Source organism: Myotis daubentonii, chromosome 3 (assembly GCF_963259705.1).
Source record: "Myotis daubentonii chromosome 3, mMyoDau2.1, whole genome shotgun sequence".
Taxonomy (NCBI): domain Eukaryota; kingdom Metazoa; phylum Chordata; class Mammalia; order Chiroptera; family Vespertilionidae; genus Myotis; species Myotis daubentonii.
This window is the reverse complement of record NC_081842.1, coordinates 203,098,450-203,115,460: the sequence shown is the minus strand read 5'-3', so window position 1 is coordinate 203,115,460 and position 17,011 is coordinate 203,098,450. Positions and strand designations below refer to the sequence as shown.

General features: G+C 52.0%; 1 protein-coding gene across 1 annotated transcript in view; it reads right to left on the bottom strand.

Moving 5' to 3' along the window:
- The window catches only part of SLC9A1 (solute carrier family 9 member A1), a 51,116-nt gene that overhangs the window by 11,862 nt on the left and 22,243 nt on the right, over window positions 1–17,011 (bottom strand). Inside the window, exon 2 of the mRNA XM_059690650.1 lies at window positions 1,358–1,818. Coding sequence (XP_059546633.1) covers window positions 1,358–1,818 — 461 coding nt within the window. The remainder of the gene's footprint in view (window positions 1–1,357; window positions 1,819–17,011) is intronic.

The following is a 17,011-nucleotide window of genomic DNA, read 5'->3' as shown; positions in this document are numbered from 1 at the left end:
ATGCATAGTCAGACAGGAAGTGCTCAATGAACACCAGCGGTTACTACCACCACTGCCACTGCTGTGGGGAGGCGTGGCATGGGCCCGAGGTGGCCAGACTGAGGTGTCTACCTGACACAACCACGCCCCACTTGCTCCCTGGTAGTGCCAACCCAACACCCAGACCCAATGGGAGGACTTCATGTTTGGCACCCAGTGGTTTCAGACATTCGTGAGTGGGACTCCTGTAAGAACCCTGCAACCTCTGTTGCAGATGGAGAAACAGACTCATGTGGTGACTCTGGGCGAGAGGCCTTGCTAAAAGAGGCCAGGACCACGGCCTGCCTGCTCACGCCAGGCTGCTGCTCTGCCAGCCTCATGAGGAGCCGGGGAGGGGGCGGGGGAAGGAGAGGAAGCCAAGGCTGTCAGCAGCCGACCACCACTGTCTGCCTCTTCTTTGAGGTGCAGCTTCCTGAGGGGCTGGAGGTGGAGGAGAGGGGGTGCATGTGCAAGCATGCAGGGGTGCACACGTGCCCTTGTGTTTTCCTGTGTGCGCAGCTACTGAGGGGTCCATCTGGCAGGGGGGATGTTTTCACAACACAATGTGAGTTGCACATACATGTATCTGTTTCCTGAGGAAACTGGCTGGGAGGAAGGTACGTGCAAGCATACAGAGCTGCTGTGTGCAGACCCTGCGTTGGGGCTGTCCGTTCTCACTAGACCCTGGGAGGGAAGCACTAACTCCTCTGCCACACTGCAGATGTCCAGGTGATGCCCAGAGAGGTACAGTCACTTGCTTAATGTCACACAGTGAGCAAGTGGCCAACCCATTTTACTTAATCACTTTTGGGGGTTCTGGGAGCAAGGTCCCTTTCCACAACGGTTGCCCTAGAACTCTGCACATATGAAACTCTTAACTTAAGGCATAATTATCAACACGAAAGCCGAAACACCCCTCCCAGACTGGTCCATAAAGGTTAAACTGAGGTAGGAAGAGGATAAGCAATTTAATCAAGATCATATCACAATCCAAGTCAGGGCTGGCGCATACGACCTGGTAAGGCCAAGAGCTCAGGCCCTGGAGTCAGACGGACTTGGCTTCTAACCTTGGTTCTCTCATACGGTAGCAAGTTATTGAACTTCTTTGGGCCTGATTCCTCCTCTGTAAAGTGAGACTATTAAGCACCTCCTAAGGGTGCCATGAGGGTTAAATGAAATCACCCGTGTCTCATGCTCAGCGTGATGCCTGGCCCACAGCGAGCAGGAATGGACATTTGCTGTTTTATTACGATTCTTAGCAGGTGGATGTGGGTCACTCTGGACTAGGATTGGGGCCTGTGCCCTGTGTGCACATGGGTGTGCTTCCCAACCCCCTCACCACAGTGACGGCGTCATTGAGCAGGGACTCCCCAAAGACGAGGATATGTAGCAGCTCGTTGATGTGAATTTCCTCAAAGACAGCCAGCACGGCCACGGGGTCCACGGCCGAGATGATGCTGCCAAAGAGCAGGTTCTCCAGGAGGCCGATGTTGTTGATCTGCTCGCCACCCACCAGGCACACGGCGTACATGAGGCCGCCCAGGAAGAAGGCGTTCCACAGCGTGCCCACCACGGCGAAGATCAGGATGGTGCCCAGGTTCTCTGTGAACTGCCGCAGCGGCAGGAAGTAGCCTGCGTCCAGGATGATGGGTGGCAGCAGGAAGAGGAAGAAGATGTCCGACTGAAGGATGGGGGGTGTCTCACCCACACCCTTGATCAGGCCCCCTACCAGCAGCCCCACCACGATCAGCAGGCAGCTCTCCGGGACGATGTTCGAGATTGTGGGAATCACATGGAAACCTGAGGAGGGCGAGAGAACGGGAGGCCGTGGCTTGTGGGGAGCCGGAACGGAAGGTTGGGGACAGGGTGGGGAGGAGGAAGGAAGCTGGCCAGAGGGGTACAGGCTTGATCTCAGGGGCCGTTCTGTTAACTCTCTAATCTCAACTTCCTCGCTGTAAAATGGAGGTGATAATAACATAGGGTTCACAGGGTTGCTGTATAAGCTAAGTGACAATGTTTTTAAAGTGCTTTTTTCAAAGGATATACAGATGCTATCTCTGTCACTGTCATAAAATAGCAGAAAGCCGTGGCTCTGTATGCCTCCCGAAGGCAGAAATTATATATCCATCACTGAGGCTCCAAGTACAAAGGCATTACCTAGGCCTGAGCCCAAGCCATCCATCATCCGGGCCCAAGACCAGGCATAACAATCTGACAATTCTGTCTGAGGGAAGACAGTGAGTTCCCCATCAGGAAGGCTTTAAGCTGAAGGCAGACCACGGGTTGGTGGAGAAGTGACACAGGAGAGAGAGGGAAGCACAGAAGAATCGAAGCGCATCAGCGCAGGATGGAGCGTGAGGATCGTGCCCTGCAGAATGCATGCAGCGACCTCCAATCCCAGACGTGCATGCTTTCCTGCCGAGCCCAGATAGCTGCTTAAGAAGCCAACAGCAATCCATCCGTTTTGCATGTGAGACAAAAACCTACTTGCCACCCTGTTCCGAGTCCAACCCCACCTACTTTAAAGAGGGGACAACTGAGGCTCAAAAAGGGGAAAGGGCTTGCCCAAGGTCACAACAGCAAATGAGTAGCAGAGTCAGGACAAACTCCAGGGACAGATTCCCCAGCTCCCATTAAACTCTACAGTTCTGTAAGTCAACCTGTCCAATTTTCTCTCCCTATCAAGGCCTGAACATGCCCCTCAGCCTGAGACACACCAACGATCTCCCCCAGCCAGGTCCTGGTCAGCCAGCAGCAGCAGGCCACTCTGCAGTGGTCCACCCAGGGCTCTAAACCCAGAGCTGGGAGGTAGCAAATGTCCCCTTCTGAGACAGCTTCTCTCAATGCCATGTTTGGCCCCAAGTTTCCTCTGGGTTTTTGGTCTGTTTTTGGGTGGGGAGGTGAAAGAAGGCCTGGGCATCTAGCTGCATGTTGGGTACCATAACCCCAGGGTCAGCTTGGTTAAGATGGCTTGGCACTTTGCTCAAGGTAAAAAGTCTTGCTTTCCTCCCTGTGAGCTCTGAGCAGGCAGATTCCATATCTATTTATACTTATACTAGAGGCCCGGTGCACAGAAATTCGTGCACTGTGTGTGGGGGGGGTCCCTCAGCCCAGCCTGCCCCCTCTCACAGTCTGGGAGCCCTCAGGGGATGTCCTACTGATGGCTTAGGCCCGCTCCTGTGGAGAGGAGCCTAAGCCACAGTCTGGCCTCCCTCTGCAGGAGGCAACCAGCCAATTAGGGGAAGGCGATGCCCCCATCACGCCTCTGCTGCTGCCGCTGCCGGCCGCCACAGCTGCCTGAGCCTCGGCCCGGCCCTCGTTGCCTGAGCATCAGCTCGGTCCTCATTGCCTGAGCCTCAGGCCTTCCCAGTGGCAACCGCCATCTGCGGCCTGCCTGAGTCTGGGGCAGCCGCTGTGGCTTTGTCCGGAAGGACGTCTGGAAGGATGTCTGGAAGATGTCCGCTCTAATTAGCATATTACCCTTTTATTAGTATAGATTCCCAGGGCTGGGGACACAGTAGACGCTCAACAAGTATCTACTGACTTGAAAATGCACACAAGAGCCCTAACTGGTTTGGCTCAGTGGATAGAGCGTTGGCCTGTGGGCTCAAGGGTCCCAGGTTCGATTCCAGTCAAGGGCATGTACCTTGGTTGCAGGCACGTACCTTGGTTGCAGGCACATCCCCAGTAGGGGGTGTGCAGGAGGCAGCTGATTGAAGTTTCTCTCTCATCAATGTTTCCAACTATCATAAAATATATTAAGAAAAAAAATCTTGCCTTACAAAAAACAAAAGAAAAACGTTTAAAAAAAATTGCATGAGGCTGGGCCATTCCTCATGTGATTCCCAATAGCCTGCCTGACCAGGTCTCTGTCTCATTACCGCTGTGGTCTGTGGGAAGGAGGAGAAACATCCCTCCCATGTCCAAAGCCCCTTCTACTCTCAGGTACTGATCTGGGAAGTGTCAGAATAGCTACAGGTCAAGACTCACACTCCAAATACTCTCTAGGCCCAGAACCTGTCACAGCATGAAGCACCCAGGAAACATTCAAAACATGGGGGGAAAAGAACACATCTCCATTCTAGGCCAGGAGAGGACCCCAAAGCCATCGTGTCCTGACTTCAAAACAGACCTGACGAAAAGTCACCTCTTTTGCTAAAAAGTCCTCCAGTCTTTGCAGTGTCCACCAGTAAACCCCCAGTGTTCAGCTGGTTGGTACTGGGAAGGGTGAGGTCTTATTGATTCCAAGTCTCTTGCTATACAAGTTAAAGTCCAGACACTCAGCACTGCCTCCATCGTTTGGTCTTCCTCATGTCCCATGCTCCCTACTGTAAATTATTACGGTTCAGCCTTGCCAAATTCTTTGTAATTCCCCCAAATAAGCCATGTCCTCTTTTTCCTGCAGATTCCAGCTTGTCTCTTCAGAACAGTTCCTGTACCTCTACCCCCACAATGTGCGGCTGAAACTATAAACTTCTGCCTGCCTCCTCCAGGAAGCATTCCCTGACCACTCCCGTCCATCCTTCTCTGATGTCTCTCATCATCTTCAATCCACAGTTGTCACTCAGCTTCCTCTCTCTCCCTGGCACCCAGCAAGGCCAGACAACCCATGCAAAAGTGGTGGAAACAGGACAATGGCACCACACTCCCAGAGAAGATGGGATGGCATGGAGGCTTAGGGGAGCTGAGCTCCTCCTGCAGGCAGGAGCCAGGAGTCCAGCTCTAGCTCTAGCCAGCAGACCTTGTCAGCACCCACCCCCACCTGCCCTAGAACTGAGCACCAATGGCTGCCTTAGGAGAAGGCAGACTTTAAAGAGACAGCACAGGGCAGGTGGCTGATAGCTTCCACTTCTACCTAGCAGGTCAGATCTTTAAAAGGCCCACAAAACTTTCCTGGCTCTAAGAAGTGCCAGACAGTGCACTGGAGACCCAGAGAGGGGCCACAGCCCCTAGGGAGGGGCGGGGGGCATGTGAAACAAGCCAAGAGCAGTAACATGACGAATGTTCCTTACTCCTAAAGGTGCACCACAAGCCAGGCTCTGTGCTGGGAGCCTGGCACATAGCATGGCTTTCATGCTCACAGCAGCCCTGTGGGATAGGCATTGTCCCCATTTTGCAGAAGAGAAAGCTGGGGCTCAGCAAGAGTCGGCGGCTTCCCCGGAGTCTAAGGGAAGAGTTCTACTCTAGCTTCAAGCATCTCAAACTTGTAGCAGAGAGAGCTCATTGATTATCACTCAAGTGCGTGTGCGCTCTCTGAGCAAGGCCGGAGCTGTGCACCCTATAGGGACACCCAGGTGGTGCAGGGTCAGAACCTTTGTGAGGAGCTCGTGGGGATCACCATGCTTTCCTCAACCTCGGGACCTTTGCACCACCAGGTCTCCCCCACAGGTGAAGAGACAGTGGCATTCCTAGGAGAGAAAACCTGGAGCTCAGGAGGCAGGACATGACCGGGCCACCCAGGACTAGGGCTCGGGCCTCCTGACTCAGACACAGTGCACCTCCTTCCAAGTAAGGCAGCTCCCAGAGTTCCTGGGGCTGGAGCCAGGTGCTCCCCCAGGTCTTCCTGTGTTGGCCCTGCCCCTTAGGAGGCCCTGCCCCTCAGGAGGAACTCTGGGACCTGACAGGCAAGGGAAGGGGAGGGCCAAACCCAGGCTGGGGAAAAAGGTCTGGGATCCATGCATGGCTCCTTGCCCACGGGAAAGCATTAAAATTTCTCAGGGGCAAGGCAGTGGATTCTGTCATTAGGTACCAAGCTCAGGTTTGGCTGGTCCTCTCTCCAGGCCCTGACTCCACCAGTGGTCCCTATCCTGCAGGCCTGAAGTGTCTCCTCAGAGTGCAGGAAACTTGCTGGCACCAGGTGAGATAGCACATACTTGTGGCTGTTGTGATGTCACCAGCATGGAATCAGGGGCGGGGCAGTGTCAGTTAGAATTAAATCTGAGCTGTGAGAGCTGGAATAGACTGTGGAAAACATACAAAGCCTCTATTACATGGATAGGGAAACCGAGACTCGAAAAGGTGTTAATGGTCATGTGAACGATGGCACCATGAGAGCCCATGGAGCTCCAAGTCCAGTGATCTCACACCACTCGGCTTTTCTGCAGAGGGTGCCCGGTGCTGCCAGAGCAAGGACCCGAGGCGTAGAATTCAGCCTTTCCGAGCCACAGGCAAACCTGCTGACACAGTTCGGCACTGGTCTCCTTTTAGGTGGAAAGACTAGGTGAGGGAAGAGATGTTTTTTTTCTTTCTTTTTTTTTGGGAGGGGGGGGATGTTTCTTATTCTGTCCAGTACAGGTGACATAGGGCAACTGGGGATACTGAGGGCACACACACTCACACACACTCTCGCTCTTTCTTACACACATTCACCCATAGCTCTCTCTCTTAACTACACACATGCTCTCACACAGTTTCACCATGTCTTTTTCACACACCCACACTCACTCTCTGACACACTCTTACATGCACATGCACTCACCCCCACTCTTGCTCTCTTACACACATACTCTCCCTCTATTACACACAGTCTCACAACCTCTCACACACTCACCCACACTCACTCTCTTACACACACACGCGCGCGCACACAGACACACACACACTGAACAGACACTTGACCAAACCTCCCTCCGTAGCTTCTCTGCTCTTCACCATGAGAACGTTTTGTTTATTTCTCCCCAGACTGTCCCCCTCTGCTGAGGCTGGTGCAGAAGCAGGCAGGCAAGGCAGCTCCGTGTCACCCCTGGCTGCCAGGGTGAACGGACACCCCTGGTCCCCCTTTCTGTATCTCTCCCCAGGCCTGGGCAGTCAGCCGGGAGTGCTGGGAAGAGGGGCCTCCTTGGCCCACCAGTGCTGGGTCACCAGGGACTGAGGGGCACACAAGGGGTTCTGCCGCCCTAGTTCCCGGCCTGATGACTCTGGGGCTGCAACTCGGCCAGGTCCCAAAGGATTTCTAGTTGCACAACAATTCCATTTCTTTAACTCCCTCTTCAACTGCCCCAGCAACCAGTCTCAACTACAGTAATGGAAGGGAATACCTCCCAGAGAAAGCCTGGAACTCTACAGTTCGCTCTGACATTCTTTAACTCATCTGCACCTCACCACAGCTCTGGGAAGTCACAATTGCCATCCCTTACTTTTTAAAAAAATATTTTTAAAATTGATTTTTAGAGAGAGCAAGGGAGAGAAGAAAACATCAATGTGAAAGCAAAAACATCGACGGGCTGCCTCCTGCTTGCCCCCTACCGGAGATCGAGCCCACACGTGGGCATGCGCTCAGACCAGGAATCGAACTGCCAACCTTTCGGTGCGCGGGATGACTCCGGACCAACTGAGCCACGCCGGCCAGAGCTGCCCCTACATCTTCTAGATGAAGAAACTAAGGCACAGAAAGGTTAAACAACTTGCTTATAATCATGTAGCTGGTAACTGATTCAAACCCAGGAAGAGTCTGTGTTCTTAGCCACCCACCACATTTTCCCTGGTTTTATTCTAATTTTGTTTCTAAGAGGAACATGGACGCCCAAGACTACCGAGGCCCAAAATGGTTCCGAGAGGGCCAGATGTGGCATTTATTTCCATGAGCTCTTCTCCAGGGAAGTCTCAGTACTCTTCCCCTCTATCTGGTGGCCTAGCAAAACCTCAGAAAATTCTATCTTTTAAGCCTTCCTCCTCCAGGAAGCCCCAAGTTAACCAAGCCAGAAGGGATCCGTCTTCTCTACTAAACTTCTAAGGCAGGAGGTGGGAATGATCGGACGGCTCAGCCCCTGCCTGCCTGATCTGCACTCAGCTCCGGTCTCCTCTGGGGATGCAGTGTTCTTTGGGGTACAGGGGCTCTGATTCTTCTCAATGTTGATTCCTCCCACCATCAACATCAGCCATGAGGACCAGAGAGAAAGAGAAGCCAGGCTCAGCGGCTGCTTCAGCAGGTTCACACCAGACCAACAGAGACGAAGACACGCGGCAGTTGTCCTGCCCTGGGTTCCACGCAGGGTGCAGCCTGACTAGCTGGGTGACCGTGGGCAAGTGACACTTTTTCTCCTCACCCACCTCACCCCACCTGAGCAGCACCGCTTGGCATCCACCCTGTCCTCTGCCCTCCTCCCCAATCACCTAAGCTCTCCATAAACATCTGTGGAATGAATTTCACTCCAGCGGATTCTCCCCACCCCCACAGGAAAGGCAACTGGATTGAGAGTCCCCGTGCAGGGAGGTGGAGAATGACTCACACTGGAGAGGAAGCCAGGGCCAGGGACTCAGACTATCCGTAAACAGTCCCTATGTGTTGACAAGATACAGAGCCCAGCAGGCAACAACAGGTCCGCCGAGGGAGAGGTATCCAGGCAGCCAGCAGGAGTTGCAGCTAAGAGGGGTGGGGCAAGACCTCAGGCTCCAACGACTCTTCTCCTGTCTTGTTTTGGGTCCCTGGCAGTTGCTGAAGGGATCCACACTGGCTGATTTTGATTTTTTTCAAAATAGAAATATGCTGCTTTGGTGGTTTTATTTTACTTTTTTATTTATTGATTGAAATTTTTTTTTATTAGAAAGGAGAGAAGAAACATTTTCCACTTATTTATGCATTTACTAGAGGCCTGGTGCATGAAAATTCATGCACTGGAGGGGGGGTCCCTCAGCCCAGCCTGCCCCCTCTCACAGTCTGGGAAACCTCAGGGGCGAGAGGTGACCCGGCGATCAAGGGAAGGTGATGCCCCATCACACCTCTGCTGCTGCCACTGCCGGCAGCGCAAGCCTCGGCCGGCCTGGTTACCTGAGCCTTGGGCGGCCCTGGGTGGCTGGGCAGCTGCCCTCCGAGGCTTGCCTGCACCTTGGGCCATCCCTGAGGGGCTGGGGGGCTGAGGGACTCTGGAGGCAGGTGCGCGGAGCAGCTGGGCCCGCCTGGGGGCAGGCCTGGTCTTGCCACATGCCTGCCACCCCAGCAGGGCTGAGGGGACTGGGCGCCACCATTTTTGAGGGCATGGCAGTCAATTAGCATATTCCCTCCTTATTGGCTGTGGGCACCGCCATCTTCAGCAATGGCGTGAGGGTCAATTAGCATATTCCCTCCTTATTGGCTGTGGGCACCGCCATCTTTAGCGATGGTGTGAGGGTCAATTAGCATATTCACTCTTTATTAGATAGGATTATTTGAGTCTCATATGTGCCCTGATCAGGGATCAAACCTGCAACTTTGGTGTATCGGAACGACACTCTAACCAACTAAGCTACCCAACCAGGGATGCTTTGATGATTTTAAATGGAACCGATGTTCACTGACAACTCTTTTCCAACAGTATGAAGTAGAAGGAGAAAACCTCCCAGTGATTCTCCCTTCCCTGCACCCACTGAACAAGCTCTTCTCAACCCCCAAATCTACAGTGTTAATAGAGTGGGATACAAAACTTCAAAATGTTCTACTCTCTAGCTTTAAAAGTTTGTATAAATGGTACATTCTACCCACTGTGCTATAACTTCTATAAGGCAGAGCACTTTACTGCAGCATCTCATTTTATTTTCTCAACAATCCTATTATCCCCAACTTAAGTAAAGAGAACGTCAGAGGGATGCCCACTTATTGCTCCAAGGAGCCGGGGCTACAGAGCAGTATTTCAGACCCAGGATGACCCACCCTGCATCCCCCCAACCCCCGTGGAGTGACCTCACTGCCATAATGGATTGAACAGTCAGTCCCTCCACATGGCATTCCGGTGAAGGCAGGTTTCTTACACTGAGATCTTCCAGCCAGGCCCTAGCTGATTTGTCTCGGTGGATAAAACGTCGATCTGTGGATTGAAGGGTCCCGGGTTCGATTCCAGTCAGAGGCGCATACCCGGGTTGCAGGCTCAATCCCCAGTAGGGGGCGTGCAGGAGGCAGCCAGTCAGTGATTCCTCTCATCACTGATGTTTCTAGCTCTCTCCCCCTCTCCCTTCCTCTCTGAAATCAATAAAAATATATTAAAAAAAAAAAAAAAAAAAAGAGCCCAGGCAGGCCTTGCCTGTGTGGCTGGCAATGAAACCAGAGGGCCTCAGCTTGCACTCTCTCTGCACTTTCACCTGACCCTGTGGGACCACTGGCAGCAGAAAAACCTAAATCACATCCCTTTAAAGAAGGCCCTTCTTGGCTCCACAAATTTGACCATGCAGAGTAGAGAGGGTGGAAGCACAGAATGCCAGAGCTGGAGAAGAACCTGGGATTAGTCTGGTTTCCAGCCTCCATATCCTTCCTTTTCTGGGGTCCAGGTGTGGGGTTCCCCAGCTCAGGCTCTCCCTACCCCTGCCCAGCCCCTCCCTGGCCCTGTCCATGACTCCTTGCAGACAGTAGCAGGAGCTCTAAGCACCAGTCTGCCACACGCCTGGGGTAGGGGAAGAAATAAGAGGCTTGATAAGAAAGGTTCCATTTCAGAAATTTTAGAGCCATGGGAAAGCTGGATTTAACTTTTCTCTCCTTTTGGTGGGGGTAGGGTAGAATTTGCAAAATGCAAATTCTGTAAAATTGAGTATATCAAGTACCTGTTGTTTTTAGTGTCCCTTCCAGGTGAAAGTCACTTAGCTTAGCAGCCTAACAGTGAATTAAATCCATTATATAGAGAGGTTGCAATAGGAAAGCAACACAAAGAGAAATTCTACCATTTCCAGGACAACAGCTCTGCAGAAAGCGAGTCAGGTGTCCCATTTTCAGCTGCTACAGACAGAGGAGGAAGGGAGCTGCAAAGGGAGAGCCAACCTCAGGCAGGGCTGCTGGGCGGGAAGAGAGAACAGCTGCCCAGGGAGGTATGGGGCCCCTGTACTGCTATGGAGTCTATTAGGTGCTTCAGTGTCTGGGTGGTGATGAAGAAGGGGTGTCCCGCACCTCTCATCGATAAGAGAAAATGACTCTCAGACAACAGAACTTGGAGTAGGCCCAAGAAAGCAGAGAGCTTCCTGGAGAGGTGTGTCTGGGTGCGGGATGGGGTGGACCTACAGAGTGGCAAGGTCACAGGAGCAGAACTCGCATTTCCCCACCTCCAAACCTGTGCATCCTACAATGGTCTCTATCTCCCCAGCATCGCTCAGCTGCTCAGGCCCCAAACCCTGGAATCATTCTGACTTCTTTCTCTCATACCCCATGTCCAATCCAGTGGCAAACCTGCTGGCTCCACTCCCTCCCTCTACCTCTACTGGCCGCCCTGCCTTTCCTGGAGCACAAATACAATCCTAACCTACGACCTTTGCAGTTGCTGTTCCCTCTGCCTGAAACTCTGCACTACAAAGATGGACGGCAGATTCTCCTCATTCCTTTCAGGTTCTTGCTCAAACGCCACCTCCTCAGGGAAGTCTTCTCCAAGCCTCTCTACTGGCTTCCCCTGCGGTATCCTCTTAGAGCACTTACCACTTCCTGACAGGCAGCATGTGCTCACTGATGGTTCCCCTTCCTCAGAACACAAGCTCCGAGAGGGCAGACCATCACGACCACTGTGAACCCCAGCACCTAGAATTGTGCCTGGCACATAGGAGGCTCAAAACCAGTATCTCTGCTCAATGGATGATCATCTCCTGCCTCAAGGACCTCACAAGGTTGTTGTGAGGATCACGTGAGATGAGAGCATGGAGCAGACCCTGACCTTGTCAGGGTGGGCTAAGGAAGAGCCATGCCAGCTCCTAAGGCAGCTTTCCCCAATTACCCCCACCCCCAGGGCAGGAACTGGTCACACTCAGCCCGGCAGAGCCTAGGGCACATGGCCCTCCACTGAGTCTGCTCACACCATGTGCTTGGTTGGTTGCCTTCCCTGCCACACCACTCCTTAAGGGCAGGGGCCCAGTTTTATCCATCTTCTCAACTCTCCAGTACTTAGCACAGAGCATGGCACATGGCGAGGATCAAGACTTGTTCTCTGAGCCTGCTTGACTCAAGGGCAGAATTCCTGTCTGATCTCCTCATCTCCAGTGTTTGGCACTAAATGCTAGCTGAACTAGCCTGAACCCAAAGGAAGGGCTGGAGGTAGGGAGGGACTGGAGGCACTGGGGATGCCTTCGGGGAAAGCAGCAGTATGTGGAAAGGAAGGGCAGCGGGAAGGAGGTGAGGATTTCTTTCTTTTCTTTCTTTCTTTCTTTCTTTCTTTCTTTCTTTCTTTCTTTCTTTCTTTCTTTCTAATGAATTCATCATTTCTTCTCATGAACTCTTTATTTATTGATTTGAGAGAGAGGAAGGGTGAGAAGGAAAGAGGTGGGGGGGAAGAGAGAGAGAGAGAGAGAGAAACACTGATTTGTTGCTCCACTTACTTATGCATTCACTGATTGTTTCTTATATGTACCCTGACTGGGATTGAACCCACAACCTTGGCATATCGGGACGATTCTCTAACCAACTGAGCCACTTGGCCAGGGCAGGGTAATAGAGGATTTCTATTGGGAGCAAATGGCAATGAAGGCTGGAGAGGAAATAACTACTTAGGTGGTCATAAAGCAGCCATTCCTCTGGTTCTCACTAAAATGCTGAATGGCAAGTAACAGATGAGGAAAAGGAGAGGTCCAAACATTCACCCAAGGTCACAGGGTAGCCCAGAACCAGGGCTCAAATCTGTGACCACTGACTCCCAGCCCAGTGCTCACCTAGACCAGATTATAAAAGGCCTTACGTATCCTTAAGAGGGATGTCTGAGGCAACCTGGTGAGCCAGGCAGAGCCACCAAAGGGCTCTGACCTGGGATCACGTGAAAGTCCTGCCTGCAAGCACCTCAGGGAGGAAGTCAAAGGAGAAGACACAGGCCCCACTCTCACGCTGGCTCAGCACCCTGGGGTGGGGCAGAGCTGTCCACGGCGTGTTATTAAGTCTAGGCTCCAGGGGCAGCTGCCTCTTGAATATTCCAGCAGGATGGGTGAGCCCTCCCCCACCCCACCTCCAAATATGCCTCAAGAGACCAGAAAGCTACATTCGGAGAGAGGAAGGGCCTGAGCCTAGCCCAGGCTGGGGATCAGGAGACTTGAGTTCCAGCCTAGACCCTGCCACTAACTCACTAGGTGCTTTGAACAAGTCCTTGCCTTTCTCTGGCCTCAGTTTCCCCATCCTCGAGGTGTATGGAGAGCCTCTCCAGCTCTGAAATCTGACCTCTGCTATTGGATAAAGCCGGGCTCTGTAACATCCACCACCTCCATCTAGGCCAACAAGCACAGCGTCTGGGCCCAGAACAGTCTTCCTGCACAGCAAGTTCCCACAAGGCAGAAAGGGCAGTGTAGAGAGGCCTGGTCTGCTACCATGGGAGCTGGCTTCTATCCCAGTTCTTAACCTGAACTTCTCCGTGATCTCTGGCAAATCATGATACTGCCCTGAGCCTCACTTCCTTCCTCTCTAGCATGAGGATAAGCAATGCTCACGGTCCAGGGTAGCTGTGAGAAAGATAAATGGAGGCAGAAGAAACCAAGATAGAGGCATAGGTAAACACCGGAAATCGCTGCCTCCCACAACAAATTCAAAAATACAACTAAAAGACAAAACGGACATCATCCAGAACCACAGGAAGGCTGGCTGAGTGGAAGTTCTACAACTAGAAGGAAAGAGAAAAGCACACTGAGACTCAGAGGAGGTGCGGTGCAGAAGTAAAGTGCAGAGGTACGGAGGCGCACGCGGCAAGGGCTGGCAACTGAGGACGCGGCTGTCTTTTTTAATCTGGAGGGAGTCACAAGCCCCCGACTGCTCTGAACTCCAGTTCTGGGTGAGTCTCTGGGGACCCAGACTCATACAGGGAGAAACTGGACTGTCTGGCAGCGGGCAGAACTCGGAACTCGAGGGCGGCTTTCTCTCAGAGGTGCTTGCAGTGATTACTGGGACACTGAGACGCGGGGCCCCTTAGGGCAGGACTGAGGATCAGCCATAGCTGTTTGCTCCGCCCTGTTGATTCTCTGAGACCCCGCCCCGCCCAAGCTACGGCAGAGGCTTTTGCATATGAATGCCCTGGCCCTTTGCAATCTAAAATTACCTAACAAACTGCAGTTGGGCCAGACAGACCCAGAACTTCCAAGAGAAGGCCCAAGGCCCCACAGCAGCTTGCATTGCTTCACAACTGGGCCTCATTTGGGCACCTCCAAGCCCCAAACAAGGAAGGGGAATCTGCAGATATCCTCGTAGCTCCTGCTGGGTAGCCTCAGGCAGAGGCTAAATTAGCACCTCCTTAGATCCAAAAGCCAGTGTACCCAGTGGTCAGAGTGGGACCATCCAATTACAACTCCTCAGATCCATAAGGGACACACTCAGGGGGCAGACTCAGTGAGCACCAAAGCCCCACTAAAGCAAGGCTTGCCTCATAAGGGTGTCTTCAGCACAGAAGTTCTCCCACCATAGACACAGCTGACTCTCACAGCCAATTGGCCTGGAGGTCAATTCCTCCCAGTGATACCTACAACAATCAAGGCTTAACTACAACAAGACTGTGCACAAAGCCCACAAAGGGGTGCACCAAGAGTGTCCACCTCAGGTAATTGGGGAGGCTGAGCCACTGGGCCCTATAGGACACCTAGCACACAAAGCCAGTCTACCAACACAGGGAAGCATAAAAAATGCAGAGACAAAGAAATAGGTCACAAATGACAGAAATGGAGGAAAGCAAATGACTGGATATAGAGTTCAAAACCACACTTTTAAGGTTTTTCGAGAACTTTCTAGAAACCACCAATAAATTTAGTAAGACCCTCAAAAAATCTGGTGAGACCGCCGATAAATGTAGTGAGACCCTCAAGAAATCTAGTGAGACCCTCGAGGTTTTGAAAAAGGACCAACTAGAAATTAAGCATACACTGACTGAAATAAAGGATATTATGCAGAGTTCCAACAGCAGACTAGAGGATCGCAAGAATCAAGTCAAAGATTTGAAATACGAAGAAGCAAAAAACCCCAACTGGAAAAGCAAAATGAAAAAAGAATCCAAAAATACAAAGATAGTGTAAGGAGCCTCTGGGACAGCTTCAAGTGTACCAACATCCGAATTAAGGGGTGCCAGAAGAAGAGAAAGAGCAAGATATTGAAAACCTATTTAAAGAAATAATGACAGAAAACTTCCCCTACTTGGTGAAAGAAATAGACTTACAAGTCCAGGAAGCGCAGAGAACCCCAAACAAAAGGAATCCAAAGAGGACCACACCAAGACATATCATAATTAAAATGCCAAGAGCAAAAGACAGAGAGAGAATCTTAAAAGCAGCAAGAGAAAGAAACTCAGTTACCTACAAGGGAATACCCATACGACTGTCAGCTGATTTCTCAACAGAAACTTTGCAGGCCAGAAGGGAGTGGCAAGAAATATTCAAAGTGATGAATGCCAAGAATCTACAACCAAGACTACTTTATCCAGCAAAGCTATCATTCAGAATTGAAGGTCAGATAAAGAGCTTCACAGATAAGGAAAAGCTAAAGGAGTTCATCACCACCAAACCAGTCTTATATGAAATGCTGAAAGGTATCCTTTAAGAAGAGGAAGAAGAAGAAGAAGGTAAAGATACAAATTATGAACAACAAATACACATCTATCAACAAGTGAATCTAAAAATCAAGTTAATAAAAAAAAATAAAAATAAAAAATAAAAATCAAGTTAATAAATAATCTGATGAACAGAATAAACTGGTGATTATAATAGAATCAGGAGCATAGAAAGGGAATGGACTGACTATTCTTGGGGGGGAAGAGACTGGACAAAAATCGTGCACCTATGGATGAGGATAGTGGGGGGGGGGGTGAGGGCTGAGGGTGGGGTGGGAACCGGGTGGAGGGGAGCTATGCGGGGGGGAAAGAGGAACAACTATAATAATCTGAACAATAAAGATTAAAAAAAAAGAAAGAAACGGAGGCAAACACACACACACACACACACACACACACACGCACACACACACCCCACTCCAAAAAAACAAAACAAAACACCAAGAGAGCTGCAGTGATCAATGTGACAGCTCTGTGTTGAAAGAACACAATGGGGACCAAGGACACCTAAGTTGGGTTCCACAAGAGCACAGCAGGAAAATCATGACTATAGAGAGAGGCTGGGCCCTCTGCTGGAGCCAGTTTCCCTCACTGCCGGGCTCACTCTGGAGCCTCAGCCCAGCCCCATAGCCAGGCCCCAGTGAGAAGAGGGCCCACCAGTCAGGTGGCAGCTTGTACCAAAGGCACCTTCTCTTGGAGGCTGGGCAGCCAGCACTCTGGGGGCTGAGGCAGAGGGACTGGGCCTGGGCTACCGTGAGGGCTGGTCTGGGGAGGTGGTCCCACATGCAGGCTGGGAGATCCTGAATGAGACGGCTGGGAGTGGAAAATGTGGAAAAACAAGCAGGAGTGTTGGCTAAGGGATCTGTCCAAAGTTTCAACTCAAACTCAGCCACTCGGCAGGGGAGGCAGGGAGCCCTGTGGTTACGAGAGAGCCTGGCTCTGCCATCTGCTAGCCATGTCTCGTTGGCAGGTACGCGCCCTGAGTCTCCTTTCTTTACCTGAAAAGTGAGTTCATAATCATTTCTATCTTAAAGAACTCTCACCTGAAGATTTGATGAGATTACGCGTTTGGAGCAAAGGGCTGCCAAAGAAAGTGGGCGGCAAAGGGCACAGTTCCATCCCTGCACCCCGACCCCCAGGCCCAGGCAGAGCCCGTAAAGTTGCCAGGGAAGCGGCCAGAGCCAGGAGACCGAGGCCCCACTCTTAGGCGGCCCCCCTGAAGCAGAGCTTGGTGCTCTGTCCTGTCATCATTGGTTCTAGACTCAGCCTTGCTGACAGGAGTGTCCAGAGGTGCTGAGGGAGGCTACGGGGAGGCTGAGAGGAGGCAGAAGCCCTCTGAAGCCCCACTGAATTGCCTTCTTGTCCCTGTAAAAGCTGTAAAACTTCCTTCCAGAGGACCTGCGTACCGGCCACAAGAGCTGTAGAAGTAGCTGGGCCAGGCAAACGCAGGTTCCCCGAGGCCTGGGCAGCAGGTGCCTGAGGCTCGCTGGCAGGGTGGGGAGGCCAGAGGTTCCCCCTAGGCAAGTGTCCGAGGCATCCATGTCCAGGGG